Genomic DNA, 19,841 nt, shown 5'->3' with positions numbered 1-19,841 from the left:
GTCATGAGCTCCACCTTATTTAAATATGAATGCCCAACAGACTGGGCTGATGTCATGATTCTGCAAAGTAACAGTAGTTATCATTTACTGAACCTTCCTTTTTTTCACCACACAAGGTTTATTCATCTATGTATGTCTGTGCATGCTTAGTCATGTCTGACTCTTTTAGACCCCATGGACTGCAGCCTGCCAGTCTCCTCTGTTCATGGAATTCTCCAGGCAAGAATCCTAGAGTAGGCTGCCATGCCCTCCTCCAGGGGATCTTCCCAACGCAGGGATCGAACACAGGTCTCCCACATTGCAGGCAGATTTTTTTACTGACTGAGCCACCAGGAAAGCCCCCTTATTTCTTACTCATTCATATGGTATTACTAACAAAGAAAGTCAGTGTGGTTAGGATACACAGCAAAGGCAGCTTGAGTGGAAACCATGGAAGTATAAGTTTCTTGATCCCGAAAAGATTTCATCAGTGAACCCATAGAGGGAGCAGAGTTCTCATCAGTACTGGACACTTTTAATATGCAGACATGTAAATAAGCAATTGACAGGCATGATTCTCAATCTCATATGACCTTTGCTATGACAGTATAATGGCTGCAGCACTGTTATCCTCACTATAGGAAATGCAAGCAATCTCAGAGAAGCCCCATTCTGTTCCCCAAACAAGCCTGGCATGATTTCACCTCAGGACCTTTGCACTGGCTGTTCCCTCTGTCTGGTACATCCAGGTGTTTGCTTACTGGACATCTTGCAGTGGAGAGCTTGGCCACCCTGCCCGAGGACATCTCTGCTTCTCTCAGTCCTCCTTTCCCTGGCACTTCTCACCATCTGATATCCTATCAGCATCAGACCATCACCTGTAACACAACAGGTGTTTTGGCCTCTGTTGTTCACAGGTGCGTGGTAACACCTGAGAGAGCACCCAGCACAAGATAAGTGGTCAGGAAAGACTTACTGGGCTCAACCCAGCTATCCAGGGTCATGGAGCTGGTAAGTAATGGAATCAAGATATGTGCACACATCTGTCTAGCTCCTCAGTCCATGCTGGTGACCACTGCCTCCTGTTTTTGTGAAACTCAATAGGACTGCAAGTAAATTCATTAGCCTTACTCATCTTTCTACTACTAAGTCACTTCAGTCGTGTCCGACTCTGTGTGACCCCACAGACGGCAGCCCATCAGGCTCCCCCATCCCTGGGATTCTCCAGGCAAGAACACTGGAGTGGGTTGCCATTTCCTTCTCCAATGCATGAAAGTGAAAAGTGAAAGGGAAGTCGCTCAGTCGTGTCCGACTCTTCACGACCCCATGGACTGCAGCCTACCAGGCTCCTCCATCCATGGGATTTTCCAGGCAAGAGTTCTGGAGTGGGGTGCCATTGCCTTCTCCAACTCATGTTTCTACTTATTCTTAAATACTGAAATTACACAGACTCCTCTGGAATTTCCCCAATATTCCATTCATGATTGTGCACATTAATGTGTTGAGTCCCACCTTTCCTGCTACCCAGATGTCTCCTCACCCTGACTCTTTCAGGGGCAACTCTTCATAGCCCTTCTGGTCAGTACACATTGCTTCTTTGGGTACCATGCTTTCCTCTTGTTTTATGCCCTTATTTAGCTAAGAATACATCATCCAATTGCGGTCACATTTAGGAAAGGGTGCCTAGGAGACAGATTTCATGAGCACTTGCAAGTCTGAAAATATCTCATACTGTTTTTTAGAGATGATGGATAATTGAGCTATGCATGGGTTTTCAGTTCAGCTGCTCAGTCATGTCCGACTCTTTGAGACCCCATGGACTGCAGCACACCAGGCTTCCCTGTCCATCATCAACTCCCAGAGCTTGCTCAAACTCATGTCCATCAAGTTGGTGATGACATCTAACCATCTTATCCTCTGTCATCCCCTTCTCCTCCTGCCTTCAATCTTTCCCAGCATCAGGGTCTTTTCCAATGAGTCCATTCTTTGCATCAGGTGGCCAAAGTATTGGAGTTTCCGCTTCAGCATCAGTCCTTCCAATGAATGTTCAGAACTGATTTCCTTTAGGATGGACTGGTTGGACCTCTTTACAGTCCAAGGGACTCTCAAGAATCTTCTCTGACACCACAGTCCAAAAGCATCAATTCTTCGGTGCTCAGCTTTCTTTATACATGACTACTGGAAAAACCACAGCTTTGATTAGACAGACCCTTGTCGACAAAGTAATTTCTCTGCTTTTAACATGTTGTCTAAATTGATCGTAGTTTTTATTCCAAGGAGCAAAGTGTCTTTTAATTTTATGGCTGCAGTCACCATCTGCAGTGATTTTGGAGCCCCCAAAAATAAAGTTTCTGTTTGCACTGCTTCCCCATCTATTTGCCATGAAGCGGTGGGAGCAGATGCCAGGATCTTAGTTTTTTGAATGCTGAGTTTTAAGCCAACTTTTTCACTCTCCTCTTTCACTTTCATCAAGAGGCTCTTCAGGTTGAAATTTTTTTAGGACATCACCTGAATGTTCTTTTTCCTCCAGCGTCACTACTGCAAGTCAGGTGCCATCTGTTTTATTACTCTCCAGAGGTTTCAGAGTCTTTTTATGTTGGTGCTATGAAGTTTCATGATGCAGAAGATGAAATATTTTGTATTCCAAGCAAAGGGTATTTCCTACGAGGACACAGGTCCCCCGGCCCTTAGGAATTGCTCTGCGTTACTCCACTGATAATTTGCTTTTCTGCATTTTTGTCTCTGAGGCTGCAGTAATATGTCAGATCTCCTGGGTTTGTTCCTTTATGGCTCTTGCTGCAGTTTTCTCTATCGATTTCTCTTTATGTGCTGCCTTCCCAGTGATTTCCTTGACTGTGTCCCACTCGTTCTATCAAATTTTTTAATGTGGGTAGTTATATTTTTACAGCCCCCAAAAGATTTTCTTGTTCTTTGATCCTTTCACATATCAACTTAATTCTTTCTTAATAAATATAAGATCTTCTTAAATCCTGCTCAGTCCTAAACCTAAGTTTTAGCTTGTCTCTTTTCATCCTGTGCTCCCTTTTCTATAAATCATCTCTGTTTCTTCCAACAGACAGTTCACTTTTCTGGTTTTCTTTTTCATGCCACTAATTCACCCAAATTCCTTAGTAATCCTTGGTAATTCCTCATATTTGAGAAAGAGAAACCCAGGGCTGGCTTCTTCTGCTATGGCATGAAAAGAAATGCTTTTCACTGTGTGTCTTTGTATTAGAACTGATGAGAAGAGTGGAGCCTATGGGCTGGGCATCCTTCTGCAGAATGAGACAGTGGAGGGCAGCTCCAGGTGTCAGCTCACCACCCCCCAAGCCTGTATGAAGTGAACTTTCTCTAGGCCACCAGCTGCTGTAACTCAAGTCTACCTTTCTCAGGCACTTTGTTCAGTTTCTTCAAGAGACCACGCCTAGTCCTCTGCCTGGAGGAAGCATTGGCCACAGGGTCATCATCTTGGTGGGAGGGAGGGGGTGAGATGGGAGGAGGGAATCATGGTCTCAAGTGCTGACTTTAAATCCCTCCATCTCAAGTCTCACTTCTCTCCAGCACCCCAGCTCTTAAGGTTGAGCTTGTCCAAGTATTCATACAAGACAGCTGGTCCACCTCCTAGACATGCAGATTCTCGGGAGAAACCTCCACATTTTCATTGCTTATCACTCCTATCTATCTTGCTTTCTAGAACATTTTCAATGACTTGCTTGTTGGTGACACCCACCTTCCAGTCTCTCTGTTCTGTCTCTTCTGTGACTTCATTCCCCATTGTATTTAATTCCATACTCTATATTTCAGAGGGTCTGAGGCTCGGAGAGGCTAATGAGTGGAGAGAGTCATGTCACCTTAACTGTTGTCCAAGGTTCACTGTCATTTTTAAAACATTCATGTTCCCAGTTAAATTACAGTGTGATCAATATCATGTAAGTATCAAACACTGAACAGGCCAGCCTAGAAGGCTACATAAAGATGCTGCTCTCAAAAGAACAAAAAGACCCGTTTACCCCATTTTAACTAGCAAGGTCACCAGGTGGTAGAGAGAGAAGGGAAGATACTTGTTTCCGTGAATCAACAAAAAGGAACCCATCAGGAAGGCCTTTGTGGCCCCTAGCATCCCAAACATTTACTTACTGATACAGCTACTCACTGTACAGAAAATGGGTGATGAAAAGATACACTCCCTGTTGCTTATCTGACCTGGATGGACATCAACTGGACAGAAATCAGACACTATGTTGCAATCAAATGCTGCACAGAGTGGTTTTCAAAGGAATGTCTTGGAGTCTGGGTCTCCAGGAAGAGGGAGGCAGTTAGGGAACAGTAAGTAGAATGGAGGTTTGCTGAAGAGATTTTAGTACCCGCCCTTCTTGAAGAGAGCGAGCCCAGGGGATCACACAGATAAGGGTTCCCTGCTATAAACTGGGATACCAGAATTGTAGAGAGTAAATGGCTGGCTGGCTGGCTGAATAATCACTTTGTTGGTGGAAGCTGGAGAGAATCCATGAGTAGGAATCAGTCCATTCTCCCCCACCAAGTCTTCTGGGGTACAGGATGGATGAGTGCACAGTGTAGGAGACAGATCTATTTTACATTCTGAGCCAGGAAAAGATGCTTGGGCGGGGCCTGGACTCTGAGAGCAGGAGGTTCTGATGAGGGGCTGGGACTGGGGTGTGGCTAGCAAGGAAAGCACTGGAGCTTCTGCAGTTGAGGAGAGGTCCCCAGTGAGGCTGGGGGCCAAAGAACCCCAGGAAGTTTCGGCTAACAGCCAGCCGTAAACCACTTTGGAAAGAAGATTGAACTATTGACTGATATCACAGACATATCACATTCTAACTAGTAAATCTAAACTAGGATTTTTTTTTTTTTAACTTAAGGGGGATTTGGAAGGTTCACAAAAATTGTTCAAGTATAGGAAATGCAATTTAAAAGGGCAGAAGCAGCCAGATATCACACTGCATTCTGACCACGTCCCAAGCACCATGTGATAAACAAACTTGCTTATTACCTGAGGAGACCTCAGGTTTCCTCTGAGAAAACTGACAGCAGAGACTGCAAAGCTTTTAAATAGGATTAGGCACTTTTTTCTTTCTTATAACAGGTGCACCTGAAAGTATTAACAAATCAGGGAATGAATCAGATCTCCAAGAATGTGGAATGTGAGGCTTACAGTGTGTGATCCCCTCTAAATAGTGAGTTTGATGTCTCTTTGGCGGGGGTACAGGAGGGACAAGCGTGGACAAATTCCTCTCCCTATTAGGTCAGTTTTGATGACAATCATTGGCTAAGAATCTTCATTTAATCCATTTCATTTTTACCTAAAAATAAGTTTCTGATGTTTGACTTAACTTTAATATGTATTTACAACTCAGATTTCTATTTTTAACAGGATTAATTTTGCTCTCAACCAGAAAATGAAAGGATTATGTTATCTGCTGTACAGAATTGAACAAAAATTGGTACTGTAGTCATAGTCAACAGGATGTTGACACATTTTTGAGATATTTCTGCTTCTTCAAAATCACTAGTCATTTAAATAAGTTGAAAACTTGTATGGTATTTCTATGTCCTTGGTGTCTTTCTTCAATAACATGCAATACCTCTAACCTCCAATACTTGGGCCACCCGATGTGAAGAGCTAACTCATTGTAAAAGGCCCTAATCCTGGGGAAGATTGAGGGCAGGAGGAGAAGGGAGGCAGGATAGAGGATGAGATGGTTGGATGGCGTCACTGACTCAATGGCCCTGAGTTTGTGCAAACTCTGGGAGACAGTGAAGGACAGGGAAGCCTGATGTGCTGCAGTCCACAGGGTTGCAAAGAGTCAGACAAGACTTAGCAAATGAACAACCACCACCATATATCATGTGTATTGAAGACTATAGAGCTGCTGGATTCAAAGTGATAGTGATGGAGGTTCAAACTGCATCCCTGTCACTTCCAGCCAAGGTGACTCTGGGTAAGGGATTTATCATTGACGATGCGCCTCAGTTTTCAAACCTGTGCAATGGAGGTGAAAATCACACTGACCTCATAAAGTTGTGGGAAACGACAAGAGACACGGGCTTCTCTTGGCACCTGAGAAATGACACTGACCTACACTTCTGGCTTATCTCCTTCTTTTGCTTGGGTTCCTGCTCTACTCCTAGACTTCTGCACTTGTGGGAGGCATCTGGGCTCAGCCCGTGGACCTGTTCTCTCTAAACTTACTTCCTATGTAGAAACTCCTTTAAGATTCTCAGTCTCAAATACCATCTACTTGTGTCTCCCTTTCATCAAGAGGCTTTTTAGTTCCTCTTCACTTTCTGCCAAAAGGGTGGTGTCATCTGCATATCTGAGGTTATTGATATTTCTCCCGGCAATCTTGATTACAGCTTGTGCTTCTTCCAGCCCAGCGTTTCTCATGATGTACTCTGCATATAAGTTAAATAAGCAGGGTGACAATACACAGCCTTAAAATGAAGATCATGGCATCCGGTCCCATCACTTCATGGGAAATAGATGGGGAAACAGTGGAAACAGTGTCAGACTTTATTTTTATGGGCTCCAAAATCATTGCAGATGGTGACTGCAGCCATGAAATTAAAAGACGCTTACTCCTTGGAAGGAAAGTTATGACCAACCTAGATAGCATATTCAAAAGCAGAGACATTACTTTGCCGACTGAGGTCCATCTAGTCAAGGCTATGGTTTTTCCAGTGGCCATGTATGGATGTGAGAATTGGACTGTGAAGAAGGCTGAGCGCCGAAGAATTGATGCTTTTGAACTGTGGTGTTGGAGAAGACTCTTGAGAGTCCCTTGGACTGCAAGGAGATCCAACAAGTCCATTCTGAAGGAGATCAGCCCTGGGATTTCTTTGGAGGGAATGATGCTGAAGCTGAAACTCCAATACTTAGGCCACCTCATGCGAAGAGTTGACTCATTAGAAAAGACTCTGATGCTGGGAGGGATTGGGGGCAGGAGGAGAAGGGGACGACAGAAGATGAGATGGCTGGATGGCATCACTGACTCGATGGACGAGTCTGAGTGAACTCTGGGAGTTGGTGATGGACAGGGAGGCCTGGCGTGCTGCAATTCATGGGGTCGCAAAGAGTCGGACGCGACTGAGCAACTGAACTGAACTGAACTGTTTCTCCCTAATTTTTTATCTCCAGCCTGGGCTTTCCCCTGAAATCCAACTTGTGTATTCACCTGTCTACTTCACACGTGCCTTCTGATAGACAGATGTCCCATCTCCAATCCACTGCCTCCAAACCCAACCAGATGCTTCTGCATCCTGTCCCATCTCAGTCAGTGTTTGATTCCATTCTTCTGGTTGTTGAGTTGGAGGAATCCTTGAGTCCTCTCTCTTACCATCATCACCTAGTCCAGGAGACAATCTGGACAGCTGGGCTCTATCTACATACCCAGGACTACATGACTCCTCACAGCCTCCAATGCTTCCATGCTGGCCCCCAAGCCATCATCATCTCTTGCTTACCTTACTGCAGGGACCTCCCAACTTGTCCTCCTGGTTTTGCCCTTGATCCTCTACAGCATATTCTGTTATAGACTAAGTCACACCGTGTCAGTCCTCTGCTCCAATCCTCAACAGTTCCCAAGGATAGGGGTGTAGTCAGCATCCCCAAATCTTGAGGCCCCCCCCTGATCTGAGCATCCACCCGTACCTTGCTGGTCACTTCATAAGCGTCTGTGTCATTTCTTTGCCCTCTTTCTCTCTGACACACCCTCACTGGTGTCCTTGCCGTTCTGCAAATCTATCAGACACACGTCCATTTTCCAGCTTTTGAACTCACTGTGCCTTCTGCTCAGAATGCCCTTCTGCTTGGTATTAATATGGCCAGTATCCTCACCGCCTTCATAATTGACTCAAAAGTCACCTTCTCATTAGAGCTTTCCCTGGTCACTCTGCTAAAAATGCCTGTGATTTTCTATCTTCTGCAGCTGAAACGAGGCCAGGGATTTTGGTTCATATCGATCAATTCTGTTTCCCTAGGGTCCAAATCAGTGCCAGTATATAAGAGGTGCTTAACAAATAATTAAAGGGATTAATGTATTCAACAGTGAAAATCACTATCTATCCCAGTGTTCACACTTCCTAGTCATCAGTGACAAATCTCCAAAGTCACAACCCTGAAAATGCAAAAGCTCTTTTTCAAGCTTGACTTCTAACTGCACTTTCAATGAGCAAACCAGGTGGCTCCAAACTTTACGATGCCTGGAACAGTGTCAAGCACACACATTCAGGCGCAGAGCTCAAAAGCGCCAATGCTCCCGAGTTCTCAGCATTGTCAGAATCGGTCCCCACACCTTTCATGGGCCATACTTGCTAAATTCTAAATAAGGCCAATGATCTCATGCAACCCAAGGATTTATGCAGAGTTATAGAATAATTTGAAACTCAAAAACCACCAGCAGCAATTTGCTTGAAAAAAGTCTTCAAATGAATATTTAAAAGTATGCATTTGAAACAAAGAAACTCAAACATTAAAAGTGCTTCTTGTAGCTCAAAAATCAAGAACCGTCAGTGGCATGTTGATTCTTTTCCCACCAGCGAGCAAAAAATGAAATCTGGTCAGACAATGAGAGGAAGGGATGGAAATGAAGAGGGAAGTGAAGGCACATGGGCTTGTGATGAGCACCTGAAGGTCCTTATTTCTGGACAAAGACTCCTTACGCACACTCTCTCACACACACACACACACACACACACACACACATCATATCCTCAGAAACATTCACTCCAGATATCAGAGTATAAACGATCTCCTTAACACTTGCATACAAACAAAGTCACAACAGTCATGTCTGATTCTTTGCGACCCTATGGACTGTGGCCTACCAGGTTCCTCTGTCCATGGGATTCTCCAGGCAAAAATACTGTAGTGGGTTACCATGCCCTGCTACAGGGGATGTTCCCTACCTGGGGACTGAACCTATGTCTCATGTCTCCTGCATTGGCAGGTGGGTTCTTAACCATTAGTTCCACCTGGAAAGAAGCCTACACTTTTAAAGCCTCTCCCTTGCTTTCCCTCGTGGCTCAGTTGGTAAAGAATCCACCTGCAATGCGGGAGACCTGGGTTGGATCCCTGAGTTTCGAAGATCCCCTGGAGGAGGGCATGCAACCCACTCCAGTACTCCTGCCTGTTGAATCCCATGGACAGAGGACCCTGGGTGGGGGTCTGTGGGGCTGCAAAGAGTCGGACACGACTGAGAGACTAAGCACACCTAACACTACATTCAGTGACATTAGGAGCAGTCAGGCTCTCATCCCGCCCCCTCGCACCCTCCTGAACTCCCACCCCCCTGACCCCACCACCTCTCCACCAGCCACACACTCCCTATTTTTCATAATGTGATTGAGTGAACCCACCCAAGTTTAGCACGTCTGATCACTGGGAGAAAGAGACGGAAGTTAAGGCTCCTGGTTTCTTTTCCCGGCTCTCTGCAGGGAACAAATGGGATTTTGACAAGTCACTGGGACCCTCTAGGACTCAGCTGCCTCTTCTCTCTGGTGGCTTGGGAAGAGGGTCCAAGGGCCTGAGTCTCCCACAAGCTCCCCGGGTCCCCACTCCTTGCCACGATCTAGAAGCTTATTTTGCAAACTTCTAAAACAAAGTTTCCAAACTTACCTAAACTACGTTTCCCTACAGGTCTCTCCTAGGCCCCTCTTCCAACCAGACTGCCACTCTTGAGTCCCTACCTACATAACAGGCATTTGAACATTGGCACTAGGTTGACATCATGAGTGCTACTTCCAAAATTCTATTAAAGTGAGAGAAGAAGTGCGTGAGAGAAGAAGCATACCTAGCAGAATTTGGGGGCAGCAGAATTCCTGCCTGCGTCCTGTTATGCCAGACCGGTCCACACCGGGGATTACTGTGTGAATTTAAAAAGCCCTTGGACACCTGCCTCCTGTATGCAACAAGTTCCTTTTCTTTATCCTATTTATCTTCACAGGCATCCATTTATGTCAAGAAGGGGAACATATGAGAGCAGCATCTGTTACTAGAGTGACACAATTACCAAATACTTTCATATGAGGTTAAAAAAAATCAACAATAAATCTGGGGTTGTTGTCAGGTGTTTTAGGAGACAAAATATTAGTCTTTCAATCACAGTGTCTTGTTTAAGCTGAACATATGGTGTTAACCAGCAGCGAATCCCCAGTTCAGCCTGGTCTTTGATGGGCGTAAGGACCACAGAAATGTCACCTCCTCCAAACTGGCAAGGAAAAGCAGGTTTCATCCCCAAAACCCGTTGAGCCCAATCTCCCCACTCCATCCCTCCTAATAAACAGGCAACACACTCAAGAGACTTTCATCACTGGTTACTTTTTCCCCATTGTTGGGATCTACGCAATCTCAATGGCAGGTCTGGAAGTTCTTTCATTTTCTCAGTAACTACACTTAGACAAAACATAATCATTTCAAGCCACTACAAAGTAGTAAAAATTCCAGGGCAATTCATCACAGGTAACTTTTTCATGACTATTGAAATCTTTGGAAGTTGAATGTCTGCTCTCTAGGTAGGAAAACTCCTTACTTTTTTCCTGCAGCTCAATGCAGAGAACTACAGGTGATCATGGAAACACTGTCGTTTTTATTCTCTGTGCTCTTTTTTTCTGGATACATTCAACAGGTCTTTGTGACTGCTTATTAAATGTGACTTAAAGGATGGATATCTGCAGATTGGAGGCGGGGTGGAAGGGACAGAGAGAGCGAGAGAGGGGAGACGGAGAGACAGAAAGAAAACACTCGAGTTTGCGAGAATGCATGACTTCCAAACAGAAGCAACCGGTAGATTTGAGTTCAGATGCTAGTTAACAGCCTGTCTAGGGACGCCCTCCGCTTCCCTTGCTTTCAGAGGATGCTAAACACCTGCCCACCAACAAGCCCAGCCCGAGTCTGCTCCAGCCCCACGTCTGTCTGCCTGCCTCCCGCAGGGTCCCCCACCGCGCGCCCAGTTGGCCCCCCGCACCCCCCAGGGTGTGGGGGTGCCAAGCGGCGAGCCCTTTACCTGCCAGGCTGCCCGGCCTCTGGAGGGTGGCCGTGGCATACAGCTCCTGCGAGTGCTTGCCGTACGGCTCGGACGCGTGGACCAGGCGCTTGGTGGGCGACAGGGTGGCGTACGTGCCGATGGTGGAGCTCAGCTGGTGGATGGGCGAGGAGGAGATGGTGGACTGCACGGTGGGGGGCGAGGTCACGCGGATCGGGGACAGGCCGGCCGAGGACACGACGATGTTGATGGGCGAGCTGGTGCTGTAGGACTTGGCCAGGCGGCTGGGCGACTGCTTGGGCGAGGAGCCGCGCGGCGGCGCGGCGTAGGCGGCGCCCTCGGGGGCCGAGCCTCCGCGCTGCAGCTTGGTGGGCGAGCCGCCCTGGGGCGCGGCCAGCGGGGAGCCCCCGCGCGGGGGCGCGGGCAGCGTGGAGCTCGAGTAGTAGAGCGCGGCGGCGGCGGCGGGCTGCGCGTCGGGCAGGTGGAAGGCGCTGCCCAGGCTGGGTGCGAACGGCTCCCGCGGCGGCGGCGGCGGCGGCGGCGGCGCGGGCTCCGGCCCCGCCAGGTGCCCCGCGCGGCTGGTGGTGCCCTGTGCGCGGGAGAGCAGAGAACACGCGCTCTTAGCCAGCGGGAGGCGGAGGGAGCCTCCCTGCGCGCCCCGAACCGCCCGGCCCCGGCGACCCCCGGGGCGGCTCGGGGCGCGCGGGACCCTGGAAGTCGAGCCGCACGGCGTGGGGGGTGCGGGGGGCCGGGAGGAGACGCGGGCGCCCCTGCAGCCGCTCGGGAGGGGAGCTCATCTCCCCCCACCCACAAAAAAGAGGAAAAAACCGGGGAGCAAAGGGCGGCTGACCAGGGGATGGGATGGGGGACCCCCTCCGACAAGTGGGACAAGGATGCTGCTTATACATCTCAGAGGTTTCTGGAAGGGCAGAGGCATCGCATTTTAGTCCCCGGAAGCTTTGAAAAGGCCACTCAGCAGGTTACCTGAAGACAACCAGGGTCTGTTCCTTTGAGAAATTCAGGCGTTCAGCCTTCTCTCCACCCCTACCCAGCCAGCGCCCCCCGACCCGCACAGGGTATTTCACCGGGTACAGTCTCTACTGAGAATGACCTACTCGCATACTTATCTGGAGAACCGTAAGAAATAAACATAACTTCGTGGAGTTTATTCTGTTGTCATTTTCCCGTTGACTCTTCTTTGTGGATAAGTTAAAAGGAGGGGGAGATAATGAAGTCGGAATAAATATGCTTGGGCTTTCAGGCTTTACAAAAAGCATGTCCAGAGAAAGAAGAACGATTGTAAATGGACAGACTTAAAAAAAAAAAAAAAAAAGCCTCCCTTTTCTAGATTTTAACGCCAGGCTCCAAATCTTTTAGCATCTCTCTCTCTCCAGCTCGCTTTTAAGAGCCCCCTGCAGCTGTGTCTTCACACTGAAAGCCAATCGCCTCTCATTTATTTACAAGAACACAAAAGACAACAAGGGTCCGGGTGGAGCTGGAGAGACAGTTGGAGGGGAAAGCACTTTCCTTGAATCCGGTCCAGAGACAAATTTGCATTCGAATGAAAACACTACATTGTCAACCACTTCTGGGCCGGACCTCTGGGATCTTCCAGGCTTTCCCGGAGGAGCAGAAAAGTTTTTGAGAGCAGGCCTGTGTGAAAAGGAGGTAGGACTGTCCACAGAAAGAGAGAAAGCGGGAACGCAGTATTTGAAATTAGGGGTGGGAAACAGGTGGGGAGGAGGACCCGCGTGAGATGGAGGGATGAGGGGGAGAGACACTGAACAGATGTTTTCCGTTATTAAAAGTTTCAGTTTTGCCTCTCCACCAGCTTTGGAATGGCAACTGGCAAGTAGCAGACTGGGCACTTCCATCCGCACACAATGCCATGTTCCGAATTTTATCTAGAGTGTCAGTTTCAAGTGAAGCTCTTAATTGAGCAACATCAAAATCCTCTATTAAGAGTGTCCTAGAGGAGAAGGCAATGGCATCCCACTCCAGTACTCCTACCTGGAAAATCCCATGGACAGAGGAGCCTGGTAGGCTGCAGTCCATAGGGTTGCTGAAGGTCGGACACGACCTAGCAACTTCACTTTCACTTTTCACTTTCATGCATTGGAGAAGGAAATGGCAACCCACTCCAATGTTCTTGCCTGGAGAATCCCAGGGACGGGGGAGCCTGGTGGGCTGCTGTCTATGGGGTCACACAGAGTCGGACATGACTGAAGTGACTTAGCAGCAGCAGCAGAGTCTGTTAAAAAACAGTCTGTGTGAGGGGTGTGTGTGGGGGGGCACATTTATTTACACATGAATATATCACATATGTGGGTATGTGTGTGCATTTATAAATGATGTATATGTGTTATATATTTGTGTGTATGTGCATGTATCAATCCACTGACAAAGTTTCTCTTCTTGACCAAGTTGTGGTCAGGTACCTCTGAACTCTCTTCTCATCATGGCTCTGCATTGTCCAGTTCTAGCAAGAATCTTTCTAAGTCTAGCCAGAATACCCTTCCCCTGACATTTCCTCGTAGTAATTATCCATCTGCTGACCTGCAACCTGCCCCCTGGCTGTGCTGTTGTTGTTTAGTCACTGCGTTGTGTCCGACTCTTTTGTGACCCCACGGACTGTAGCCCACCAGGTTCCTCTGTCCATAGGATTTCCCAGGCAAGGATACTGGAGTGGGTTGCCATTCCCTCCTCCACGGAATCTTCCCAACCCAGAGGTCGAAATTCCTCCTTTTCCTTGTTTTCGACATTGAGCCCACTTCTAAAAATGAAGTCTCTTCCCCCTATTGCAATACTTAAAATTTTTTTCCCAAATAGAATGTATATTTATTGCTGTAACTACTTTCCAGTTCTGGTTTTTCTTCAGCCTGACAACATAATTATTATGACTTTCACTAAGAATGAACGGAGAAGGCAATGGCAACCCACTCCAGTACTCTTGCCTGGCAAATCCCATGGACAGAGGGGCCTGATGGGCTGCAGTCCATGGGGTCGCTAGGAGTCGGACACGACTGAGCAACTTCACTTTATTTTTTCACTTTCATGCATTGGAGAAGGAAATGGCAGCCCACTCCAGTGTTCTTGCCTGGAGAATCCCAGGGACGGGGGAGCCTGGTGGGTTGCCGTCTATGGGGTCGCACAGAGTCGGACATGACTGAAGCAACTTAGCAGCAGCAGCAGCAAGAATGAAAGTAAAATGTAAGCTCCATGATTTTTTCAATGATGAACAAAGAAGTAACTAGAACAAGAAAGATTCATAGCAGAGATACCATAAATGTTTGTGGGATAAATGAAGGAATGGTTAACAAAGCTGGTCCCGAGGCTTTGACCTGAGGGATTCCATGGTGGAGAAGCTCTGCACAGCTGGTGTGCTCACCTGGATCCCAGAGATACAGTCTAGAATCATCCAGAATCATTGGGTGGGGGTGGAGGGGATTGCTCACATCCAGTTGTGTTTCCCTCCCAGGAGAAGTTCTGAGCATGAAATACATAGCCTATGTTTCTCAGACCTAGCTGCATATTATAATTGTTGGGAAAGCTTTTGAAAACAAAAGCGAAATCAACTCAGTACTCAGGCTGTATCCACTAGCCATTTAATTCAGAGACTCTGGAGGTGGGACTCAAGCATCAGGCTTTGGGGAAGCTCACCAGGAGATTCAAGTGTGGAAACGAATGTGAGAACGAGCCAGCCCCAGAGCAGTGGTTTTCCAAGTGTGGTCCCTGATCCATCAACCGGATCAATCAGAAGCAGCACCCGCCTCACCCCATCTTTACGGAGTGGGAAACTCTGGGGGAGGGGCCCCGGGGTCTGCCTTTATCACGTTCTCAGGGTGATCACAATGCTTGTTTAAAGTGTGCAAGCCTCTGATCTAGAACAGATTCTGATTCAGGGCTCTGAAGTGGGCCTCAGGGTCTGTGTTTCTAACAATCTCCTGGAAGATGCTGTCAGTCTGAGAATTACTGCTAAGCTGCGGACAGTGACCATCTTCCTTTACTTTTCTTTGGAAGCTCTCCTGGGGCCCAAGCAACATTCTGCTGTGCAGAACCCAGCTGGCAAGGGACAGAAAAACCTCTGAGGAGAATTTCTGGGAACTTTTCTCACAGGGGCATGAGGAGGAGAAAGAACCCCGAGGGTCCTTGCTCACAAGAAAGAGCCTCGAGGGTCCCAGAGAGTCCCCTGCTTACAAGAGAACAAATACTTTTTGTTATGTCTTGGATTTATAACATTAATAACCCTATGTGACAAAAAATACCTTCTCCCTCAGTAGCATCATTGTGATTTAGTCGCTAAGTCGTGTCCGACTCATTGTGACCCCATGGACTGTAGCCTGCCAGGCTCCTCTGTCCAGGGCATTCCCAGGCAAGAAAGCTTTAGTGGGTTGCCATTTCCTTCTCCAGGGGATGTTCCTGACCAAGGAATCCAACCTGCATCTCCTGCATTGAGAGGAGGATTCTTTATTGTTTGAGCTACCAGGGAAGCCTTCCACAGTAGCATAGCTTTCAATAAAATAAATACTAAAGTATACTAATATAAATTAAAACAACATCGTGTAACATTCTAGTATTTAAGTATTAGAATAACATGGATCCTAAGGAAACCTTGAATAAATTGTGAAAATACTTTATTTTTCCTTTTAATATGTTGGAACTTCCAGTTGGAAAAGTGCTAACTCTGCTGAATCTTATTCATAAGGTTTCTTAAATGGCTCTCAAATCTGTAAAAGTTTTGAGAACAGCCACACTATTTCCAGGTATGTTGACAAGCTACAGCAGCAATTCAAAAACCTTTTAAAATATTGTAGGATCTCTCTTGGTGAAATTTTGCCAGTAAGCTTTTTAATAAGCAAAACATCATAAACAATAAAATTGCATATGCATTTTAAGTTGGTTATTGTCTCTGCTGGAAATGTTCTATATCTGTACTGTCCAATATGGTAGCCAGGACTCACCTGGGCCCTAGACACGCACTGGATTTTAACTTACATTTAATTTGAATTAATTTAAATTTGGGGCTTCCTTCATGTCTCAGATGGTAAAGAATCTGCCTGCAATGTAGGAAACCTGGATTCGATCCCTGGGTTGGGAAGGTCCCCTGGAGGAGGGCATGGCAACCCACTCCAATATTCCTGCCTGGAGAATCCCCATGGACAGAGGAGCCTGGCAGGCTATGGTCCATGGGGTCACAAAGAGTTAGACATGACTGAGCAACTAAGCACAATAAAACAATAAAATTGCATATACATTTTAAGATAGTTATCGTCTATGTTGAAAATGGTCTATATCTGCACTGTCCAATATGGTAGCCAATAGATGCATGGGCCCTAGACACATGCACTGGATTTTAACATATATTTACTTTGAATTAATTTAAATTTAAATAGTCAGATGTGTCTAGTGGCTACTTTCCTGGATTGCACAGTTATATAAGGCCCTCTGCAGTTTTTAATAAATAATCTGGGGGTATTATACTCCATTACATTAGCCTACACAAGAATAAGTGCCTAAGAATGGTTCTTTGGTTAAAGAGAAAAATCTGTTTTTTAGCATCGGTTGGACAGAACAGTAATCTTTTAGGAGTTTGTCTCCACTCTTGTGTTTATGTTTTGTTCCATTATATAATTTCTTTTTAGCAACTCTTAGGGATACATTTTAAGACAGCTATACAATTCATAGGATGGTTTATTATGGGCTAGGTCACTGGATTAAAAATAAGCACATTTCAACACACAGAGAATTTCATCTACTTTGCTGTCATGGAAGCTCAATTCCCCATGAAACATGTGTTAGCACTATAAATAAAACTGTAAATCAAAAATAAATAAACAAAACACTAATGACCACTACATCCTACTATAATATTTGGAAATGTGTGTGTACAAAACTTTTTATATTGATGATGTGCACTGAAAACTTTTTATATTGATGATGAGATCCTTAATAAATGATGACATAAGAATTTTTGGAAATATTTTAAGAAGATGGAGCCCAAATATTGTCCTGGATCACACAGTATGTATAACTGACCAGGGCAGTTCCAATTGGGATTGTCCACTCCCATCAGTCTGAATTAATCTCAAACCAAAGGGCTATTTAAATTGCCTTTTCCATCCCTCCAAAGTGGGGAACCCATCTATGTGAAATTGACAAGGAAGCGGAACATTTTTAAGTAGATGCTCCGATTAAATATTTCCCATAGGCAGAGTCCTGTGTACGTTAAATTGCTTGTTGCTCCTTTCTTGCTTCCCATTATGGAAAAATGATCAAGAGAAAAATAAGACGTTACTTCTAATTTCTATGGACATTTTATGTAGATTGTACTGCAAGGGAAAAAAAAAGATTGTGTCTTATTTCTTTTTTAATGAGACATGAATGATACATGTATCTCATCAAAGTTCTTTTATAAGATGAAGTATTTCATCTACTTTATAGTTTACATATGAGTGTCAGGTGGGTCAGATTTAGGATATACTACAGTTGTGATTTTTACATAATGTGTATGTCTACATGTGGTATGCTGGATCCTACTGTGTAATTATGTAGTGGATTTATGCCTATTTTACAAAAGTGTTTAAGGAGAGAATGTATTTTCAAAGTGTAGTAGGAAGAATATTGAAGTAGGAATTTAGGCAATATATACTTTATTCCCATTAACTAAAAGTAGTCAAGTTCCATGCAGTAATTTACTCATTAATTCAATAATCCATTAACAAAAGCCTATTATATTCCATGTAAAAATATGAAGTTTTCTCTTGAAATTCTCTCTGCAGTCCTCCTACATGGAATAATTTTATCTTGACGTTCTTTTGGAGATTAAAAAAAAAAAAAAAAAAAAACTAAAATTTTTGTTTCAGAATACTATCTGGCTCACAATTACACTATTTTTTATTGGGAAGTTCCAATCCCCTAAACATGCTGTTCTTGGGCCAGAATATGGCATAGACCTTAACACCCACATAGATGTCTATTGACCTTTCCAGGTTGTATTTTCTATAAAAGGAGCAGAGATCATGTAAGGGCGATGAGGGGGAAAAGTTCTCCAAACTTGGAAACTTATTTAAGCCCCATTCTCTGGGGATTTGGCCATGTGCAAAAAAACAAAACAAAGACCCAGTGCTTACAGCCAGTTCATGAGGGACTTGACAGCCTGAACTCTGCAAGGAATCTTGACTTCAGATCATGAGTAAGCAGTGTCACCAAGCAAAACCACATTTTATAAAGCAGACCCGTGATTTACAAGCAGTCCTTGTGAAGATGCATTTAGACCTGCCAAGTTTCCTGGAAACGTCAGCGAGGCCCCTAACTCTGGGTCAAGAGGAATGTCTGCCCAGAATGCTAGGCAGCAGGGTCAGAGATGTCAGCAATGGGAAGCTGGAACCTGTGTTCTGTGGCTTCACAGACGGGAGCCTAATGACTAGCGATCAGCACTCTGTATTCATCACTGTTCATCTTCCTGGCATCCCCCTCACACTCGTGAACCTAATAAGTCATCTCAGGGTTTCTCTCCTCTGGAGGTGACCCCGGTTGTGGGGATGGAGGTCATTGCCCAGAGTGGTGCTCTAGGACAAAATCAGTGTCACAAGAGGCAGAGAGGGAGAGGGAAATAAGGATGAGGCATGAGGCCAGAGCCACAGAAGAGCCCAAATGTGGGAATGTAGGAGTGAGTTTGGTGGGAAGAGGTCTGGCTAGTGTTTGAAGGAGTGCAATGCAGAGAGGAATAAATGATGAGAAAAATAACATCAATGACAGGGGAACATTCTTTCGATGAGCAAAGAAGCCTGAATAACTTGTGAAAGTAAAAAACAGCATACGTGACTTTATGGTGTACATCTTTATGTACATCTTTGAAGAAATCCATTGCCAAACCAGAGGATCTGGTAACATGATTTTGTAATATCAGCTACATGCTCCTGATTAACATGTCTGAGAAGGTACTGAACTCATTAGGGTAAGTTGGTGCAGAGCTCCAGGCTTACATAGGACTATGAACAAAGTCACTTACTCTCACAACTTGGAAACAAGAAGAAAGCACCAACTCCAAAATGCCAATGTCTTAGATGAAATATGCCTGTAATATGCCACTAAAAGGAATCTACACCCACAAAGTAAGTTTTGTGCCTTTGAGTCTCTGGGAGAAAATCAATTTGCTTGAACACTACCATCACGGCTCCCCAAATCTCAATAACTTCTCTTTTGAAACTGTCTTCAGAAGAAAGCCCTCTCTTTAAATAATTCCCGAGATAGAAAATCCTGGTTCTGTGAAAAAGATCTGATTTCAGAAATGGCCAAATAAAATCATCAAGTGCCTTGTTTAGCAATTCCTTTGAGGAGCACTGCTTTAGGTGAAAACTCATATGAAACATAAAATGAAGAGACAACTTCTGTGGGGAGTCCACACACCATCCCTGAAGTCATTACCACTGGGATGAAGTGAGGAAAAGCTGGCTTAAAACTCAACATTAAAAAAACAAAGATCACGGCATCCAGTCCCATCACCTCATGGCAAACAGAAGGGGAAAAAGTGGAAACAGTGACAGATTTTACTTTCCTGGGCTCCAAAATCACTGCTGACAGTAATTGCAGCCATGAAATTAAGACAATTGCTCCTTGGAAGGAAAGCTAGGACAGACCTAGACAGCATATTAAAAAGCAGAGACATTACTTTGCCAACAAAGATCCATCTAGTCAAATCTATGGTTTTTTCCAGTAGTCATGTACAGATGTGAGAGTTGGACCATGAAAAAGGCTGAGTGTCGAAGAACTGATGCTTTCAAACTCTGGTGTTGGAGAAGACTCTTGAGAATCCCTTGGACTGCAAGGAGATCAAACCAGTCAATGCTAAAGGAAATCAAC

At 45.4% G+C, this 19,841-nt stretch overlaps 1 protein-coding gene across 2 annotated transcripts in view; it reads right to left on the bottom strand.

Moving 5' to 3' along the window:
- CTNND2 (catenin delta 2) overlaps window positions 1-19,841 on the bottom strand; it is a 1,099,643-nt gene that overhangs the window by 448,828 nt on the left and 630,974 nt on the right. For both annotated transcript variants that reach the window (XM_005221651.5, XM_002696428.7), the window contains exon 7: window positions 11,001-11,568. In XM_005221651.5, coding sequence (XP_005221708.1) covers window positions 11,001-11,568 — 568 coding nt within the window. The remainder of the gene's footprint in view (window positions 1-11,000; window positions 11,569-19,841) is intronic.

The sequence above is a fragment of the Bos taurus genome, chromosome 20, assembly GCF_002263795.3.
Source record: "Bos taurus isolate L1 Dominette 01449 registration number 42190680 breed Hereford chromosome 20, ARS-UCD2.0, whole genome shotgun sequence".
Taxonomy (NCBI): Eukaryota; Metazoa; Chordata; class Mammalia; order Artiodactyla; family Bovidae; genus Bos; species Bos taurus.
The sequence above is the reverse complement of the archived record's forward strand: the minus strand, read 5'-3'. Positions and strand labels throughout refer to the sequence as shown.